The sequence below is a fragment of the Sander lucioperca genome, chromosome 2 (assembly GCF_008315115.2).
Source record: "Sander lucioperca isolate FBNREF2018 chromosome 2, SLUC_FBN_1.2, whole genome shotgun sequence".
NCBI classification, from domain to species: domain Eukaryota; kingdom Metazoa; phylum Chordata; class Actinopteri; order Perciformes; family Percidae; genus Sander; species Sander lucioperca.
In genome coordinates, this window is record NC_050174.1 from 34,066,312 (window position 1) to 34,086,311 (window position 20,000).

A 20,000-nucleotide genomic window follows, 5' to 3' on the forward strand; every position below is an offset into this window, starting at 1 on the left:
CGAGCCGGCATAACGACCAGCCACGCTGAGGAGGTACTAAAATCTGCAACGGAAAAAGGACGCACAGTGTGTCGAGGCGAGTAGAGTCGAGGCGAGTAGAGCAGGTACCATGTAATGGAAAAACTCCATTAGTCTGAATCTACGGCCTGAAGCTAGCCTGGCTGACACCAGACCCTTCTCAGTTGTACCTGAGAGTGGGTCTGGGAAAGGTTCATTGACAGTTCATTTCCAAAAGGGGCGTCACCAACGGACGCCGCTCAAATGCCTCTGGGCGCAATGGATAGTCCAACCAATCAGACCAACGAGCTGTGTGACGCTGCTCTTCGGTAGCCGTCATGTTGATTGTAAACAAAAAGCTGCTCGCCGTCGCTGCGCTATCGTCGTCGCGTAAAGCCCGCCTCAACGGTTGTGATTGGTGCCTCGATTTCAGGGACATTGGAAATGGGATTCAATGGGCTCTTCACCATACTGACTTGCAGAGCAAATCTCAAATTTGCCGGAAGTTTGTCAGGGTTTACCCAGACTAGCCTGAAGGGAGAGTTTCAAAGGGAAGGGTGTGTGCTGTCTAAAGGGCCTTTCACACGGGGAGCGACCCAAAACTCACAGTTCATTAGGGACAGATGAGGGGTCTGTGTTCGTGTTCGTGTGTGTGTGTGATGCAGGGGGGTTGTTCTCAGACAGGCAGAAGACACACACACACACACACACACACACACACACACACATATATACACACACAACCACACATACACCCACATTGAACAAAAAACAATACCGTCTCACAGAGGCAGTTATGCCAGCACATCCGGGCCTGATATGGAATTACCCAACTTCCCAAAAGTTTGCAGACCGCTCTGACAGGAAATGCTAACAAGTGACAACAAGTTCTGTTCAAGACTACACAGAAAACACCAACCGTTGCAGTAATTCCAGAGCAGGGGGAATGAGAGGGGGAAACGCCAGAGCAGGGGGAATGAGAGGGGTACACGCCAGAGCAGGGGGAACGAGAGGGGGAAACACCAGAGCAGGGGGAACGAGAGGGGGAAACACCAGAGCAGGGGGAATGAGAGGGGTACACGCCAGAGCAGGGGGAACGAGAGGGGGAAACGCCAGAGCAGGGGGAACGAGAGGGGGAAACACCAGAGCAGGGGGAATGAGAGGGGGAAACGCCAGAGCAGGGGGAATGAGAGGGGGAAACGCCAGAGCAGGGGGAATGAGAGGGGGAAACGCCAGAGCAGGAGGAATGAGAGGGGGAAACGCCAGAGCAGGGGGAATGAGAGGGGGAAACGCCAGAGCAGGGGGAATGAGAGGGGGAAACGCCAGAGCAGGGGAATGAGAGGGGAAACGCCAGAGCAGGGGGAATGAGAGGGGAAACGCCAGAGCAGGAGGAATGAGAGGGGGAAACGCCAGGGCAGGGGAATGAGAGGGGGAAACGCCAGAGCAGGAGGAATGAGAGGGGGAAACGCCAGAGCAGGGGGAATGAGAGGGGGAAACGCCAGAGCAGGGGGAATGAGAGGGGGAAACACCAGAGCAGGGGGAATGAGAGGGGACATGTAGCAGAAGATATTCCTTTTTACCCCAAAATGCCAGAGCAGGGGGAATGAGAGGGGGAAATACCAGAGCAGGGGGAATGAGAGGGGGAAATGCCAGAGCAGGGGGAATGAGAGGGGGAAACGTAGCTAAAGATATTCCTTACCTTACCTTAAGATAGTCCTTACATAGGTACTGTCAGGGCACGCCCTCATACTCTGCTTCTGACTGGCTAGTAGTCCTTACCTAGCTACTGAGCATGTGCGACTGCCAACAAAGATGTTACAGCAGTGAGAGGTCTCTGTCGGTACACGATCCGTTCTGCCTGCACGATCCGTTCTGCACATGCGCAAGATAATACTGTTTTACCGAGGATACGACCTGCACGATCTGTTCCACGCTAGCCTATGGCTAGCCTCCACCGGGAAGCTAACGTTAGTTTAGTTAACAGCTAATTCAGCTAACCGCTAGCTGACAGCTAGATTCAGACTAAAATAACGTTAACTCAAACGTAATGGGAAAAGCAGCTACAGCTAAATTAAGACTTCACAGTAATAACAATAAAGACAAGTACTGAGTGATTGTATTTTAAATGAGCACAAGTAAAGTAGAACTGACGTAACAGCTGTTATATATGTTAGGTGTTTGTTATATATGTCAACGTTTATTTTCACGTTTTATTTTGAGGGTCTTTTAAAGTTATTACATGCTGTCTCAGCTAGCAGTTAGCCGAATTAGCTGTTAGCTAAACTAACGTTAGCTTGCCTGTGGAGGCTAACGGCAGACCGCTACAATCAGCTAGCGGTTAGCCGAATGAGCCGTTAGCTAAACTAACGTTAGCTTGCCTGTGGAGGCTAACGGCAGACCGCTACAATCAGCTAGTGGTTAGCCGAATTAGCTGTTAGCTAAACTAACGTTAGCTTGCCTGTGGAGGCTAACGGCAGACCGCTACAATCAGCTAGCGGTTAGTCGAATGAGCCGTTAGCTAAACTAACGTTAGCTTGCCTGTGGAGGCTAACGGCATACTGCTACAATCAGCTAGCGGTTAGCCGAATTAGCCGTTAGCTAAACTAACGTTAGCTTGCCTGTGGAGGCTAACGGCAGACCGCTACAATCAGCTAGCGGTTAGCCGAATTAGCTGTTAGCTAAACTAACGTTAGCTTGGCTGTCGACCGGAAGCGTGGAACAGATCGTGCAGTGTCGTAAATCCTCGTACAACCGCGAATGCGCGAACATTTTGCGCATGTGCAGAACAGATCGTGCACCGACAGTCTCACTCTGTAGCTAAAACAGAGACCTGAACACAGGGTGAAAAGAGGAGCTGCAGCAATGAGCAGTACAACTAAAATATGGTGTTTGTTGATAATTAAACCATGTAAACCTATTCTGACATAACCTCTAAATACAATTATGAACCTGAAAATGAGCAGAATATGAGCACTTTAACTAGACTGAAAAAAAGCTATTTTATATTCAACTCCGCACTCTTGGGTTTCTGTCTAACTATTCCGCCGGATTTCCCTCATTTGACGGACTTTAATTTCTCTTTACCGTCTTACCGTAAACAGGCTCCGCCCTCCTCCATCCGCGACGGCTGCACCTGATTGGACGAACGCTTCACTCGTGGGGCTGTCCTCTCTCGGATATCGAAACCAACCGACACGCTGGCTCGTTAGGAAATCAGCGGCCACTTTAAAAGATTTAAGAGTTTTCTAGAGGCGGAGAGTCGAGCTGGACGCTCCTGATTTACATAAAGTTGCCTGGATTCAACTTTATGCAAATGAGGAGCGGGAAACTCCACACCGCGTCTCACGAAAGTCGCCGCAACGCTCCCATAATGCATTGCCCGGCAGGGAACGAACAAAATCAACCCATTAACCTTGGGTTTTTTCCGGTTTGGGTGGAGGTGGAGAAATGGTGGGAGTCTGGCATCTGTGTGTGTTTTTCCCATGTTCACGCCCTCCATCAGGGCCACAGAGAACTCCATGACATCTACCCACAGGGACTCTGAGTCTGTGTGTGTGTCACCATATACTCTCTTTCCCTCCCTCTTCCATCTCTCTCTCACTCTCTCCCCCCTCCCCCTCTCTCTCCCTCCCTCTCTCTCTCTCTTTCCCTCTCTTCCCTCTCTTCCCTCTCTCTCTCACTCTCTCCCCCCTCCCCCTCTCTCTCCCTCCCTCTCTCTCTCTCTTTCCCTCTCAGTCCCTCTCTTCCCTCTCTCTCTCTCTCCTCTCCCCCCCCCTCTCTCTCTCTCTCTCTCTCTCTCTCTCTCTTTCCCTCTCCCTCTCTCTCCCTCCCTCTCTCTCTCCCTCTCTTTCCCTCTCTCTCCCTCCCTCTCTATCTCTCCCTTCTCTGTCTCACTCTCTCCCCCCCTCTCTCTCTCTTTCCCTCTCAGTCCCTCTCTTCCTTCTCTCTCTCACTCTCTCTCCCTCCCTCTCTCTCCCCCCCTCTCCCTCTCTCTCTCTCCCTTCTCTCTCTCCCTTCTCTGTCTCACTCTCCCCCCCTCTCTCTCTCTTTCCCTCTCTTCCCTCTCTCTCTCACACTCACTCTCCCCCCCCTCTCTCTCCCTCCCTCTCTCTCCCTCTCTCTCTCTTTCCCTCTCTCCCCCCCTCTCTCCCTCTCTCTCCCCCCTCTCTCCCCCCTCCCTCCCTCCCCCTCTCTCTCCCCCCCTCTCTCTCTCCCTCTCTCCCCCCCCATCTCCCTCTCTCTCCCCCTCCCTCTCTCTCCCCCTCCCTCTCTCTCCCTCTCTCTCCTCTCTCCCTCTCTCCCCCCCCCCTCTCTCCCCCCCTCTCTCTCCCCCTCCCTCTCTCTCCCCCCTCCCTCCCTCCCCCTCTCTCTCTCTCCCCCCCCCGTCTCTCTCCCTCTCTCTCCCCCCTCCCTCCCTCCCCCTCTCTCTCCCCCTCTCTCTCCCCCCCTCTCTCTCTCTCTCTCATCCCTTTTCCCTCAGCTTGTTTAATCTTTGTGGATGTCTAATGAAATCCCTGCTGAAATGGACAATTGTTGCTTTGAGAATATTTATAGAAAGAAAGGAATAATCAGCCTGGTTGTGTTTGTCTCCCCCACTCCTTCCCTCCCTCCCTCCCTCCCTCCCTCTAAAGAAATAATTAGTTGAAGGCAGTAGGACTGTGAAATCTCTGAGCTTTGAGCTAAACAACAGGCAGAAAGCAGCACAGAGCCATGGGTAAACAAGCCGGGCATCATGGGTACTGCTGCTGCCAATGTTTACTTGATTAGGACTAATATGGTTTCTGCACCGAAACACTCGAGCGCCGAGATTCAAACACACACTCGGCTCCCACCGGGCGGGCGGTAGATTATACACATCTTGGTTTGAACACGGCTCGGGTGTAGGTCAGGATTTGTAAAATTACATTTCAATGATCATATTCTGTTTATTGAATGAACTACAAACTGCTCAGGCTGCATTCATAAGAAAACACTAAGAATGGACTCCAGTAGGCGTCTGTTTTGGTGTTTAGGTATTCCTTCGTTGGTCAGGCGTTGGATTTTCAATTTTGGGATTTGAATATTTGCTTTTGGTTTTTGCTAATTGTGGTGTCGGGATCTGGATGAAGCCGCTAGCTGCTGTCTGATGGTCTCTCTCACGCTCTGGTGGTCAGTCTTATGTCCGTGGATCACACTTTTTAAGCCTTTTCACCGCCTTTTTTGTCACCCATTTTTTTGCCTTTTCTGTCGCTTCTTCTGGCGTTTTTGTCTCTGTTTTTCATCGCCTTTTTCTGCGTTTTTGTCGGCTTTTTCGTTGACTTCTCCGGCGCCTTTTCTTTCGCCTTTTCTGGCGTTGTTGTCGCCTCTTTCAACGTTTTCGTTGTCTTTTTCAACACCTCTTTCATTGCCTTTTCAGTTATGTCTCCGTTTTTCTTTTCCTTTTCTGGTGTTATGTCTCGTTTTTTCGTCGCCTTTTTCAACATTTTCGTTGCCTTTTTTGACGCCTCTTTTAACACCTTCTCCGGCGTTTTGTGCGCCTTTTTATTCGCCTTTTTCAACATTTTTGTTGCCTCTTTTGACGCCTCTTTCATCACCTTTTCCGGCGTTTTTGGCGCCTTTTTAGTCGCCTTTTTCGTCGCCTTTTTCAACATTTTCGTTGCCTTTTTTGAAGACTCTTTCGACGCCCTTTTGATGCCTTTTTTGAAGACTCTTTCAACGCCTTTTCCGGCGTTTTTGGTGCCTTTTTAGTCGCCTTTTTTGAACGTTTTCGTTGCCTTTTTTGACGCCTCTTTCAATGCCTTTTCCGGTGTTTTTGGCGCCTTTTTCTAAGTCTTTTTAGTCGCCTTTTTAGTCGCCTTTTTCAACATTTTCGTTGCCTTTTTTGACTCCTATTTCGACGCCCTTTTGACGCCTCTTTTGAAGACTCTTTCAACCCCTTTTCCGGCGTTTTTGGCGCCTTTTTAGTCGCCTTTTTTAACATTTTTGTTGCCTTTTTTGACTCCTCTTTTGATGCACTTTTGATGCCTTTTTTGACAACTCTTCCGGCATTTTTGGTGCCTTTTCCGTCTCCTTTTTCGAACGTTTTCGTTGCCTTTTTTGACGCCTCTTTTGACGCCTCTTTCAACGCCTTTTCCGGCGTTTTTGGCGCCTTTTTCTAAGCCTTTTTAGTCGCCTTTTTTAACATTTTTGTTGCCTTTTTTGACTCCTCTTTTGACGCCCTTTTGATGCCTTTTTTGACAACTCTTCCGGCGTTTTAGTCGCCTTTTTAGTCGCCTTTTTCAACATTTTCGTTGCCTTTTTTGACTCCTCTTTCGACGCCCTTTTGATGCCTTTTTTGACGACTCTTTCAACGCCTTTTCTGGCGTTTTTGTCGCCCTTTTCAGTCCTCTGTGTCTTCTTGTGTCTCCTGCTCAGAGAATCCACATTTCCACCGCCATGTCTCTGCCTGGTTGTCACAGCGCCGTTACAGCGAAGACGCTCTCGGTGCTGCTCTCCCCTCTGAGCTTCTCTCCTTTCTTTTCTCTTCTCTTCTTTTCTTCCAGTCTGTTTCATGTCTCTCTATTTCCCCCCTCCTTCTCTATTTTTGTTTGTCTCGTGGCTGACTGAGGGACACTGTCGTGTTGCGTCGTCTTTCGACAGCAATCTGGGCGCCGAGCTGTCACTCAACGCAGCGCCGCGGTCCCGCTGTCTTTCTGAAGTCAGTCTCCATTAATATAATAATGGCGCTCACTGAATATTTTACTGTACTGTTCAGCAGAACATTACCCCCACACTCGACGCCGCACAGACAAAGTCTTCTACTCTGACACAAACTTTTTATTTTGACTGAAAGGTCTTTGTGAGCGCCGTTTCATCCGTGGAAGTTTTCGTGTTTGTGTTGTGTCTTTCCTTTCTTCGTGCTTTAGGAAGAGTGCGAGGCATCTATTATTGACACTTTCCAGGAATAGGCCTCGGTGCGCCGCGCGTCGCCGCGCAGCTGCGTTTGATTCTGGCGCTGTCGTGTCACGGAAAAATCCTGTTGTTGAGTCTGGCAGGTTAAACCGTCGGCTGAAGCGTCGTCGACGTGTTTGACTGAGATTGGAACGGGCGCGTGTGTGTTCAGGAAGTGTCTCACGTGTTTACTGTAAAATAGTAATGCTGAGTCAGAGACACACAACCTACCACGCTGTTATGTAGCCGCTCAAACAGGCGTGGATAGCAACAAAATACGTGAAAGGATCCGTGTGACGTAAATATGAACATCCTGAGTGTGTGTGTGTGTGTGTGTCTTACACACACACACACACACAGTCACACACACACACACACACACACACACACACACACACACACACACACACACACACAGACTCTTCCTCCCCCTCTCTGTCCTCTCTCTCTCTCTCTCCCTCTCCCCCTCTCTGACCTGTCTCTCTCTCTCTCTCTCTCTGTATCTCCCCCTCTTTGACCTGTCTCTCTCTCTGTCTCTGTCTCTCCCCCTCTCTGACCTGTCTGTCTCTCTGTCTGTCTCTGGGTCTCCCCCTCTCTGACCTGTCTCTCTCTCTCTTTCTCTGTCTCTGTCTCTCCCCCTCTCTGACCTGTCTGTCTCCCTGTCTCTGTCTCTGGGTCTCCCCCTCTCTGACCTGTCTGTCTCCCTGTCTCTGTCTCTGGGTCTCCCCCTCTCTGACCTGTCTCTCTCTCTGTCTCTGTCTCTCCCCCTCTCTGACCTGTCTGTCTCTCTGTCTGTCTCTGGGTCTCCCCCTCTCTGACCTGTCTCTCTCTCTCTTTCTCTGTCTCTGTCTCTCCCCCTCTCTGACCTGTCTGTCTCCCTGTCTCTGTCTCTGTCTCTCCCCCTCTCTGACCTGTCTGTCTCCCTGTCTCTGTCTCTGTCTCTCCCCCTCTCTGACCTGTCTGTCTCCCTGTCTCTGTCTCTGGGTCTCCCCCTCTCTGACCTGTCTCTCTCTCTCTCTCTGTCTGTCTGTGTGTGTGCTAACAGGTGAGCAGGGCGCAGTGACCATGTTTCCTCTCTTCCTGTTGGATCATCACATGACCGCCCGGGAGCTGGGCTTCTGGAACGGCGTCATCGCCATGGGCTTCTCCATCTGCGGCTCGTCCCTGGGGGGCCTGCTGCTCGCTCAGTTCAGGTAGCCTTCACCATCACCATCATCATCATCCTCGTTATCGGCCCGCTGTCCCCGACACGCGCTGGGTGCATCTCTTAAAGGGCCGTCCACACTCGGGCTGCAACTAACGATTATTTTCATAGTCGATTAATCTGTCGATTATTTTCTAGATTAATCGATTAGTTGTTTGATCTATAAAAATGTCAAAACATGGTGAAAAATGTGGATCAGAGTTTCCCAAAAAGCCTAACATGACGTCCTCACATGTCTTGTTTTGTTCAAAACTCAAAGATCTTCAGTTTACTGTCCCAGAGGAGAGAAGAAACTAGAAGATATTCACATTTAACAAGCTGACATCAGAAAAATCTGATTTTTTTTTAATAAAAAAATGACTCAAACGATTAATCGATTATCAAAATAGTTGGCGATTAATTTAATAGTTCATAACTAATCGATTAATCGATTCATCGTTGCACCTCAAGTCCACACCAAGAACCATAACCATAACTATAACCATAACTATAACGATGTGAGCGTTCACACTGCTGAACGGTAACGTTCTGCAAACAACGGCGTCAAGCACGCGCTGCAGCTCCAGCTGGTGATAATACACACTGATACAGCAGACGGTACAGGAGTACCAGACTGTCAGACGGCCGATAATCGGGTTGGTGTGTCAGCGCCTTAATGGAAGTTACACACCGGGCCGAAAATCGGCTGACATGCTCAGTCGGAGACAGGGCCGTCGGTACTCACCCAGAAACGGGGAGCGGGATGAGCGTGACTTATAGGTGTTTTACAGTAGACGCATCCAAGGTGTCGCGCGCCATCGTGACGTCAAAATGACTTAATATCCTGCCGGCGCGCCCGATTTATGGCGCGCGAGCAGAGGTCGAGCAAGAGGTCGCACACGGCTTTTTTTTCCAGCGGCGTGCAACAAAGCGGAAACGGGACGCCTGAACGGGTTCGCCGACAACGTGATGCCAGTGACTGCTAGTCTCTCTGGTAAACCTAGTGGGTTAAGATGAGCTCTTTGATGGTGAATGAAAATCTTGATCCAACGAAGTAGCTCATCCAATCAGATCGAAGCATTGACGTCAATGCTGTTGCCAGTTCTGCCGTTGTTTACTTTTTCTTTTTCTTCTAGTCCGTAGAAAGAGCAACGTCAGTAACCTTTGCTCATTAGCGCCACCGCTGTTCAGGAGAAGACTGAAGCTAGTGTCGCGAGCACCAGCGCGGGCATAAATAGTCACGGCGATCCCATGACGTCACATTTGTACGCGCCAGCTGGACTGCGTCTAGTCTATAAGACCCTTAAACCTCTCAAAATCTGATGAAAATCTTTTAAACTGACCTTTGTTGATCTGAAATGAAGACAGATTCAGCAACTGCACGGCCTATTTCTCTCTTAAAATGTTTTCAGAAACACGTTTCAGTGAACTATTTTAGTCCAATATGAGATAGTATTCTGAACGAGCCGCCATGACAGTCTGGCTGGGAATTTTCGGAGAAACCAGACCCACGTGACGCGTTCGTCCAATCAGCTGCTGGTTTTCATTTTTGGGCGACAATACAGATTAGCGCCGCCTGCTGTTATGGAGACGTATTACGTCTCGTCTCTTCGGTGTGTTCTGAGGAACTTTTTTGGACCAACTCGGGGAGACTGATCAGCCCGACAGCCTTTTCTGCCGACGTTCGGCCGTCTGGTCGGTGTGTCCGGCCCTGTAATTGTGATATTTTATCCAGGGTATACAGTGTTAAAAGTCTGGTTGCAAAACCTTTTCTATATGTCGAGTTGTTTTCGTGTGGTTGAATGTAACATTTCCATGTTTTCCCCTTCAGCACATTGACTCCGTGCCATGTGTGCCTGAGCGCTGTTGCATTAGGTTTTACATCCAGGATCACATCATCAGCTCTGCCTATGGCCACAGTGATGTAATGGGAACTATACATAACAACAATGCCTTTACAGAGGATAGTGTGTACCCTTAACAACACATCCGACCACCTTTCCTTCCTGCTACACCCAGATAATGTTTAGGATATCGCCAACGTATTATTTCAAAGTGTAACGTGTGTATTTTTCAACCTGCACCCTATTTCCCATGCAGTGGTGTCTAAAAGTTCTGTTGTTGCCGCTGACAGACTCAGATTATTATTCTAAGTGTCTGACAACATTATGAAAGGATCCCTACAGAGATAGACCTTTTAGTTAAAGAGGAAGATCCTTTTAGTTTAACATGAAACAGCCCCAAAATCACCATCACCAAACTCCACCAGACTCCATGTAAATAATCAGGACTTTTAGCGTGTATAGAGCCAGCATATCTCCACCAGACTCCATGTAAATAATCAGTACTTTTAGCGTGTATAGAGCCAGCATATTTCCACCAGACTCCATGTAAATAATCACTACTTTTAGCGTGTATAGAGCCAGCATATTTCCACCAGACTCCATGTAAATAATCACTACTTTTAGCGTGTATAGAGCCAGCATATCTCCACCAGACTCCATGTAAATAATCAGTACTTTTAGCGTGTATAGAGCCAGCATATTTCCACATGTAAATGGGTGAATTAAGGGTTTATTTCAACCAAACCAGAGTGGTGATTGTTGGAACAGTGGAAAGATGAACCAAGACGGCTTTTGGTAGTTTTATTTAGTTTCTGTCCACTTTGAATGAAGTGTGTTTTACGATGATAAAAGTCCTGATTATTTACATGGAGTCTGGTGGAGTTTGGTGATGGTGATTTCGGGGCTGTTTCATGTTAAACTAAAAGGATCTTACTCTTTAACTAAAAGGTCTATCTCTGTAGGGATCCTTTCATAATGTTGTCAGACACTTAGAATAATAATCTGAGTCTGTCAGCAGCAACAACAGAACTTTTAGTGGACGCTAACGGACACTGAACATTGGACCGTTAACATTACATTGCAGCAGAGCGATTTCAAAGATTGTTGTTCCCATCAGTCACATAAGCTCTTTCCGACCAAGTAGTTCCAGGAACGTAGTTATAGGAACAGTCCACTTCTAAACAGTTCTACCAACAACTCTCCCCCAAAACCGGTTTTGCCATTTGCATTCGCACTGGCCAAGATACCGTAGGAACTGGTAGGAGGGGTAAGGGAGTGACGCAGGCACGGCAACGGTCTTCATAGCGTCGTCACTTGACTTTAGCGCCACATATATACAAACGTTAAAGACTAGGCTGGAGTACTTAACAGAGAAACACAGAAGACGAAGGCTCCAGCATAATATGATCCTAATTAATATGATGGAAGAAGATAGAAGAGCATAGCGCAAAAGTTTAACTAGCATTAACATTTAGCTGGTTGAATGTGTGATGGTTGTCTTATGAGTTATGAGCATATGTAGGCAAACTGCAACAGACAGTGAAGAATATGTACTGTTTGTGTTTCAGACGTTGCTAGGTCACTAAGGGGAAAGGGAAAAGACCCTGCCCTGAAGTAGGAGCTGAAAGAGTAAGGGCGCTGACACACAGATGCGATAATCGGCCGTCTGACAGTCTGGCGAGGTCGGTGACTCGAGTCTGTTCGGTGTGTCCCGTGCCGTCGTCCGTTGGAGGAGCCGTCGGCCTTCATTTGGGCCGACCTGACATGTTCAGCCAGAGACAGGGCAGTCGGGACTCACCCGGAAATGGCGAGCGGATGAGCCTCTCAAAATCTGATGAAAATCTTTTAAACTGACCTTTGTTGATCTGAAATGAAGACAGATTCAGCAACTGCACGGCCTATTTCTCTCTTAAAATGTTTTCAGAAACACGTTTCGGTGAACTATTTTAGTCCAATATGAGATCGTATTCTGAACGAGCCGCCATGACAGTCTGGCTGTGAATTTCCGGAGAAAAAAGACCCACGTGACGCGTTCGTCCAATCAGCTGCCGGTGCTCATTTTCTGGGAAATAATCAGACTGTTAATGGAAACAATACAGAGCAGCGCCGCCTGCTGCTATGGAGACGTATTACGTTTTGCGCACGTGCAGAGCGGACGCTCAAGTCGGCGTCTCCTCAGTGTGTTCTGAGGAACTTTTTGTACCAACTCGGGGAGCCGACTGATCAGTCCGACTGGCTTTTCTGCCGACGGTCGGCCGTCTGGTTGGTGTGTAACTACCTTAAGGGAACAGGGAACAGACCCTGCCCTGAAGTAGGAGCTGAAAGAGTTACAGGAACTGTGGCCAGAGGATCTTAAAAATCCCCAAATTGGTCCAGTCGGAACAGGAGAAAAAATCCCTCTGGTTGGAAAGAGGCTTTAGACACAAAAACATGGGAAAATAAATAAAATCCAGGGTGAAAAATACTGGAGTTACCCATCAAGGGGTCAAGCTGATTAGGGATAGTTTGCTGATGTGTTGGTGTCAGTATTTCCGTCCCTGTTGCTCCCAGAGTGTTTCTCCTCTTTGTAACGTGACACCAGCGTACACACAGAAATCCTCCCAAGGCAATATTTTTGTTGAGCAAAAAGCCATTGTCATAACGTTGGCTTTTGATCCTTCACTCTTTCTCTCGGTGACTTGTAAAGACAGTGAAAATGTTCACACACTGATAAAGGACGACTACAAATAACTTCTTCCCAAATTCTCTGGGAGTCCGAGGCCGTCGAGACGCTCCCGTCCCTCTGGGGTCGCAGCGACACATCACATTTGATGTAATATTCAGTATCTCCAGATTTATACAGTGTAGAGACTTACTTTTTGTTGGTTTAGAAGCAGAGAGGTGAGCCATTTCAGAATCAGAATCCGTTTTATTGGCCAAGTATACTTACATACACAAGGAATTTGACTTTGGTAGGTGTGAACTCAATATACATTCAACAAATAGAGACAACAATATACATATAGGCACATATCAACATAATATACAAATATACAAATAAGACATAATATCAAGACAAGTACACATGGAGTGGGATGTGGGATGTGGGATGTAAAGTGCAAAAAGTGCAAAGTAGTGTGATGCACTAAGATGCATGTTGGAATGATAAGTATGTAATGTGCAGATCCCGTGTCTCTGGATGGAGACCAGTGAAGTCTCTTTCCCGGTGATGGCTGAGCGTTACTGAGCAGCCTCCAACTGAGCTTGAAGACGTAGATGTGACGTGAGCAACCTGTCTGAAAGTTGGAAGTCTTCTGGTAGCTGTGCCAAGAGAAATCTCAATCATTCCCAATCTAGCAGAGACGGAGAGCGTAGGTATATGTAAGGAGATAACATAGACACAGGCTAATTATTGATCACTAACATGATAGTTAACATTAGTAATTACACTTAAACAGCTAATGGAAGTCCAAACTGCCTGAGAGCTTCTCCTGTACTATACGGTAGAGACACACACACACACACACACACACACACACACACACACACACACACACACACACACACACGCGCACACACACAGACACACACACACACACACACACAGAGACACACAGAGAGAGAGACACACAGACACAAACACACACACACACACAGAGAAAGACACACAGACAGACACACACAGAGGCACACACGCGCACACACACACAAACACAGAGATACACACACACACACACACACACACAAACACAGAGAGACACACACAGACAGACACACACACACGCACACACAAACAGACAGAGGCACACACACACAGAGAGACACACACTCAGACACACACACACACACACACACACACACATATACACACACACAAACACACACACACACACACACACAGAGACACACACATACACACCCCTCTAAAAGCTCTGTTGGAAGCTCTATCCTCTCCACCATCAGAGACGGCTGAGTGGTCAGTGAGTGACCCTCTTTACAAACACCACTGGCAACCTGAGAACACAGCTATTCTTATCACGCACACATACATACACACACACACACACACACACACACACACATACACACGCACACACACACACACATACACACCCCTCAGCATCTCTTGAGAGAGTCGTATTATGAAAGACTGTCATTGAGTAGCGAGGTAAAGAAGAATGTCTTTAGCATGTGAATGATGCAGGATTGGTTTTCCAGTTGAGAGGAAAGGAAAGAGGGAGAGAGAGAGAGAGAGGGAGAGAGAGATTTGGGGGGTGGGGGTCTATCCTGACACACCAGAACCAGAACCATCTGAGGCTACATCCACACTATATGCACAGGCGTAACTTATGGGGGGATTGGGGGGTTACAACCACCCCAATAATCAAAACTGGCCGGTGTAATGAAGTCAAAGAGTTTAAATGCAGATGTACCAGAATGCAGGAAATCAGGCATTTGATGCCCAAAATCTCCACTAAGCACTAGCCAACCTGTCTAGCTAATCCACAACGCCTTCTCGTTCAGAGCCGGCGTCACGTGACTGAGACCAGCTGAGAGGGAGAAGGAGATCAGTGAGAGGAGCTTGTCACTGCCCTTTTTGTTCATAATGGAGGATCAGACTAATGCCGAGCCACAGGAGAAGGAATCCTCGTCGCCGAAAAAGCGAAAATTGGAAGACATGTTGTCAGAGCTTCTTGGTACATAACGGCTACCGTAGAAGCAAAACACGCATTTGAAAAAGCGAGGCGTTTGGAAAAAGGGCAGGCTGTGTTCAGGTGCATTCTGGGCGTGCTGGTCTTACAGGGAGGTGTGTTCAGGTGCATTCTGGGCATATTGCTATCTTGAGGCAGTGGGAAGTGATGGCACCATTGACCAACAAAAACCTGGTCTAAAGTCAACGCAGCATTTCATTGTTATTTTAACAGAGCATTAGTAAAATGCTCCTAGGCTCGTACACAGCAGCGTGCACACTATGCTTGTTACACACACAGGGACGCACAGCAGCACACACACATGCAGAAGATTACAAATAAAAATATTACGGTGTAAATCCTCCATCATAACAGCAATGCTCCAAGGTCCAAACACGCCTGGCTTTTAAAGGGAATGGGAGATGATCTCTGATTGGTTGATTGCATGTTACGCCCAAAACACCCCTCTGATTAATGAAGACACTAAGTACAACCCTTTAGAACCATGCACCCGGCACACGGACACTTTTTTTCCGCCGTTAAACTAGCAAAAGTGGATTTGGACACGCCCTAAACACACCTGCACCAGGCGCTTCACGCCGTGCGCCTAGATCGTTAAAATAGGAGCCTCAGAGTTGGATCGGAGTTTTGGTCACATGACGTAGGGCAATGAAATGAACCGTTAAACTTTACTGAGAGGAACATTGAACTTTAAATCTCAATCGTGGACTGATACTGTTCTACCCGGCGCTCTTCTTCCCCTCAGCCTTTTTTTTTTACACATTAATAATTACATGCAAAAACATAAACAAACACACTTGCAGTCCTTTGAGTGGCAGGCGTCCTCTGAGTGATTGGCATCAGTAATCCCGAAGTCAGACATTTGTGTGTGTGTGTGTGTGTGCGTGTGTGTGTGTGTGTGTGTGTGTGTGTGTGTGTGTGTTTTAACGGTGATTAATTCTCCTATCACGCTGAGGATCTCCTGAGGTTATTGATTACGTCACCAGCCACAACCCCGCAGGGGGAAGATTTTCTATCGCTAACAGGGAATCAATTAGTGTCTGGGGACTTGTTTACTTAAGACATGTATGTGTAATTGTGTGTGTGACACAGAAAGAAAGGCAGAATGTCTCCAGATGTAATTATACTAGGGCTGCGTTTATATAAAGAAAAATAGAGATGAGCCGATACTGTTATCAGTATCGGCTCTGATACTGCCTAAAACGCTGGTATCAGTATCAGGAAGTACTGGAGTTTATGCACCGATCCGATACCACGTAATAAAACCCTAAAGAAAATCTACGTTAAAGTAGTTTATTTACGTTATTTTTCCCTTATAACTGACTGTCAAACTGCAGAATAAAAGAAAGTTCTGCAGTGTTCATTGTTCATGTTTCACAAAGAGTTTAACCTGAACCAGACCAACAAAGATAGAAATAATATCACATCCATACAGAGATAGTAGTATACAGCTGTTATACATCATATCATCATACAGAGATAGTAGTATACAGCTGTTATACATCATATCATCTATACAGAGATAGTAGTATACAGCTGTTATACATCATATCATCATACAGGGATAGTTGGCGTCTCTCTCTGACCCTCTGCTCATCACTACCTCAGTCAGTCCTTCCAGAAAAATGTGTGAGTTTTTTTGTGATTTTTTTGGGCTAAAATCCTTGATGATGCGTCACGTTTTCTTAAAAAATGCGATGGAATATGCGGGATATTTATGCGATGAAATTGCGGGAACTTGCAAAAACTGTGGTTTCCTCGTGGCTTCATCGCGGGGTTTGCAGCTTTTCGATGATGTTCACGTCGCGTAATTACGTCACTTCATAACGTTCCCATGGCAACAGGGGGAAATGGCTGCTCTTGTGTGAAGTAAACGCAACATTTTTCAACTTTCTGCTAAGATATATGGGACTTTTTTGCAACGAAAATGCAGGGATTATGAAATCATGCAAGCCCCGCATATTTTGCGCGGAAATCAGCAATTTATGCGGCGAAAGTGCGGCGTATTTAAAAAAAATGCAACGTCTGCATATTAATGCGGGGGTCGCATTTTTTCAGTCCTTCTCTGACCCTCTGCTCATCACTACCTCTGTCCCTCTCTGACCCTCTTCTTTCGTTCTGCTCTCTCTCCTCAGCATCGCCGCTCTGATGCGACGCGTGTTTGTGCTGCGGACCGTCAGCATGGTCTTCCAGAGCTCTCTGCTCACCATACTGGAGCCGTCACCGCTCATGAAAGGTGAGAAACGCCAGTCTACCTGGAGCCCAACTGCTAACCAAGGGGGTTAGCTTCTCCTCGGACCGCGTAGCTCCTATGGCGCCATTTTGATGCTACCAAGCCATCACCTCCCGTTAGCATCCCATTGACTGCCATTCATTTTGACGTCACTTTGACAGAGAATAACTTTACATCTGAAGAGTTTAAAGACTCTATTTGTCCGTTGTTTATTTCTAAAGAAACACGACAATGTATAAAAGGCTCCATTACCTTGTACCTCACGTTATGGCTCCGTAGCAGACGTTTTTATAAAAATAGGCTAACGATTGGGTCATAACCACGAGACTTACTGTCTCATAGTAGAGGAGATAGTAGTATACAGCTGTTATACATCAAAAACGTCTGCTACGGAGCCATAACGTGAGGTACAAGGTTATAACTCTGTATAAGTTATTCTCTGTCAAAGTGACGTCAAAATGAATGGCAGTCAATGGGATGCTAACGGGAGGTGATGGCTTGGTAGCATCAAAATGGCGCCATAGGAGCTACGCGGTCCGAGGAGAAGCTGACCCCGTTGGTTTTTACACACAACAAGTGATATTGTGATATGATAAATATTTGTGTAAAGAGTGGAAAAACTAGAGCCGGACAGAAAAGTTAAAACGCTGCTTACTTTCTCGCCTCTGCACAGCGGCTATCGCTGCGTGAAGTGGGCGTGGAAGTTGGATTGTCGCTTTATGAAAGTTACGGAAACTGTCGGACGCAGCTTCACAATCTAAGAAAAGTTAACCCCTGAAGGCCTACAGTCACAAGATCAGGGTTAAAACAGCTAAAGAGAGAGGGAGGGAGAGAGAGAGGGAGAGAGAGGGAGAGAGAGAGAGAGAGACAGAGGGAGAGAGAGAGAGAGAGAGAGAGAGAGAGAGAGAGAGGAAGAGAGATGAGGAGAGGGACAGAGAGAGAGAGAGAGAGAGAGAGAGAGAGAGAGAGGGAGAGAGAGAGAGAGATAGGAGAGAGACAGGAGTAGAGAGAGATAGGAGAGGAGGAGGGAGAGAGAGCAAGAGGAGGGGAGGGAGAGAGAGAGATAGAGAGGAGGGAGAGAAGATAGGACGAGAGAGAGAGAGAGACGGAGGGACGAGAGGAGACGGAGGAGGAGAGAGAGAGAGAGACGGAGAGAGAGGCGAGAGAGAGAGGAGGAAGATAGAGGAGAGAGAGGGAGAGGAGAGGGAGAGAAGAGAGAGAGAGACAGACGAGAGAGAGCGACGCGGAGAGAGAGGGGAGAGAGAGAGAGAGGAGATGAGGAGAGGGGAGGAGAGAGACGCGAGATGTCGAGAGAGAGCGAGAGAGAGAGGAGGGGAGAGAGGCGAGCGAGCAGAGAGAGAGAGCGGAGAGAGAGAGAGCGGAGAGGGCAGGAGAGAGAGAGAGGGAGGCGCCAGCAGAGAGCGCGCTGAGATGCATGAGAGGAGAGAGAAGAGAGCACGAGGAGAGAGACGCGAGAGGGGAGAGCGGACGGAGAGAGAGGGAGAGATGGAGAGAGGAGGAGAGGGAGGTGGGAGGGGCGAGGAGATGGGAGGAGAGGGAGAGAGAGAGAGAGGAGAGATGGGAGGAGATGAGAGATGAGTCGAGAGGAGGTGAGAGAGAGAGAGGAGGAGAGAGAGGAGAGAGAGCGAGATGAGGCGAGAGAGAGAGAGGAGAGAGAGTGAGAGAGGAGCCGAGGGAGATGAGAGAGAGAGGAGCGAGAGGGCAGAGAGACGGGGTGAGGCGAGTGAGAAGGGAGAGAGGAGAGGAGAGGAGAGCGAGGGAGAGAGAGGATGAGGAGGAGAGGGAGAGAGAGGGAGAGAGAGAGAGGGAGGAGATGGAGAGAGGAGGGAAGAGGAGAGAGGAGAGAGAGAGAGAGGGAGGAGGGAGAGAGGAGGAGGAGAGGAGAGAGGGGAGAGGAGACGGAGAGAGGAGGGAGAGGAGGAGAGAGAGTGGGAGGAGAGAGGGAGAGGGGAGGAGGGACGAGGGAGAGGAGAGGAGAGAGGAGAGAGGAGAGGAGAGAGGGAGGGAGAGGAGAGAGGAGGAGGAGAGAGGAGAGGAGAGAGGAGAGTGAGGAGGAGTGAGAGGAGAGAGGGGAGGAGGCAGAGGAGAGAGGAGAGAGAGGAGAGGAGAGAGAGGGGAGAGAGAGGAGAGAGGAGAGAGCCGAGAGGGAGGGAGAGAGGAGGAGGAGAGGAGGAGAGGGAGCGAGGAGGACGGAGGAGCGAGGGAGAGAGGGAGAGACGAGAGAGTGAGAGAGGAGAGAGGAGAGAGGAGAGAGAGAGGGAGGAGAGGAGGGAGGGAGGAGAGGAGAGAGGAGGAGAGATGAGGAGGAGGAGGGAGAGGAGGAGAGAGGGAGAGAGAGAGAGGGGGAGCGAGAGAGAGAAGGAGCGAGAGGGAGGGAGGGAGAGAGAGAGAGAGAGCGAGAGAGGGAGGGAGAGAGAGAGAGAGAGAGAGGAAGAGAGACAGAGGGAGGGAGAGAGACAGAGAGAGAGACAGAGGGAGAGGAAGAGAGAGAGAGAGAGGGAGAGAGAGAGAGAGGGAGGGAGAGAGAGAGAGAGAGAGGGGGAGAGGGAGAGAGAGAGGGAGGGGGGGAGAGAGAGAGGGAGAGAGAGAGGAGAGAGGGATGGAGGTGCTCTCCCTCTCCCTCCCCTCCCCCCCTCCCTCCTTCTCTCCCTCCCTCCCTCCCTCTCTCCCTCCCCTCTCTCTCCCCCTCCCTCTCCCTCCTTCTCTCCCTCCCCTCTCTCTCCCCCTCCCTCCCTCCATTCAGTTATTAATGTCTGAATGACATGTGTGATTCTGTTACTCAGCCTGTCTCAAAGCTTCAGGGGATTCAGCTCTGCAGCATTTATTCTCCCGTCTGAGTCGTCTGTTCCCCCGTTTGCTTTAAAGCCTCAACAAAGCTTTCAGGAAAACTCAACCCCAAAAAAAGACTTCCGATTTTTCAATATTACATGATAACTCTGTGCGAGCGCTTTCGTTCCCGCTCTGGCAGCCTGATCACTCGGTGTGTCTGTGTGCCTCCGACAGTCACCGTGTGCCGCTGACTGAACCGTCTTATTCAGGGGGAGAACTCTGGCGCTGATTGAGTGAATAATTCAGCGTCGGGCTCTGTGGTTCCTCTGTTTCTGCCACTTCCCCTCCGAGGA

At 48.6% G+C, this 20,000-nt stretch overlaps 1 protein-coding gene across 3 annotated transcripts in view; it reads left to right on the forward strand.

Annotated features, from left to right (window-relative positions):
• mfsd3 (major facilitator superfamily domain containing 3) overlaps window positions 1-20,000 on the forward strand; it is a 42,612-nt gene that overhangs the window by 10,995 nt on the left and 11,617 nt on the right. For all 3 annotated transcript variants that reach the window (XR_004896733.1, XM_035999011.1, XM_035999010.1), the window contains exons 5-6: window positions 7,952-8,099; window positions 16,760-16,860. Coding sequence is in view for 2 of the 3 variants with exons in the window: in XM_035999011.1 (XP_035854904.1) it covers window positions 7,952-8,099; window positions 16,760-16,860 (249 nt within the window). In the remaining variant the exon portion in view is untranslated. The remainder of the gene's footprint in view (window positions 1-7,951; window positions 8,100-16,759; window positions 16,861-20,000) is intronic.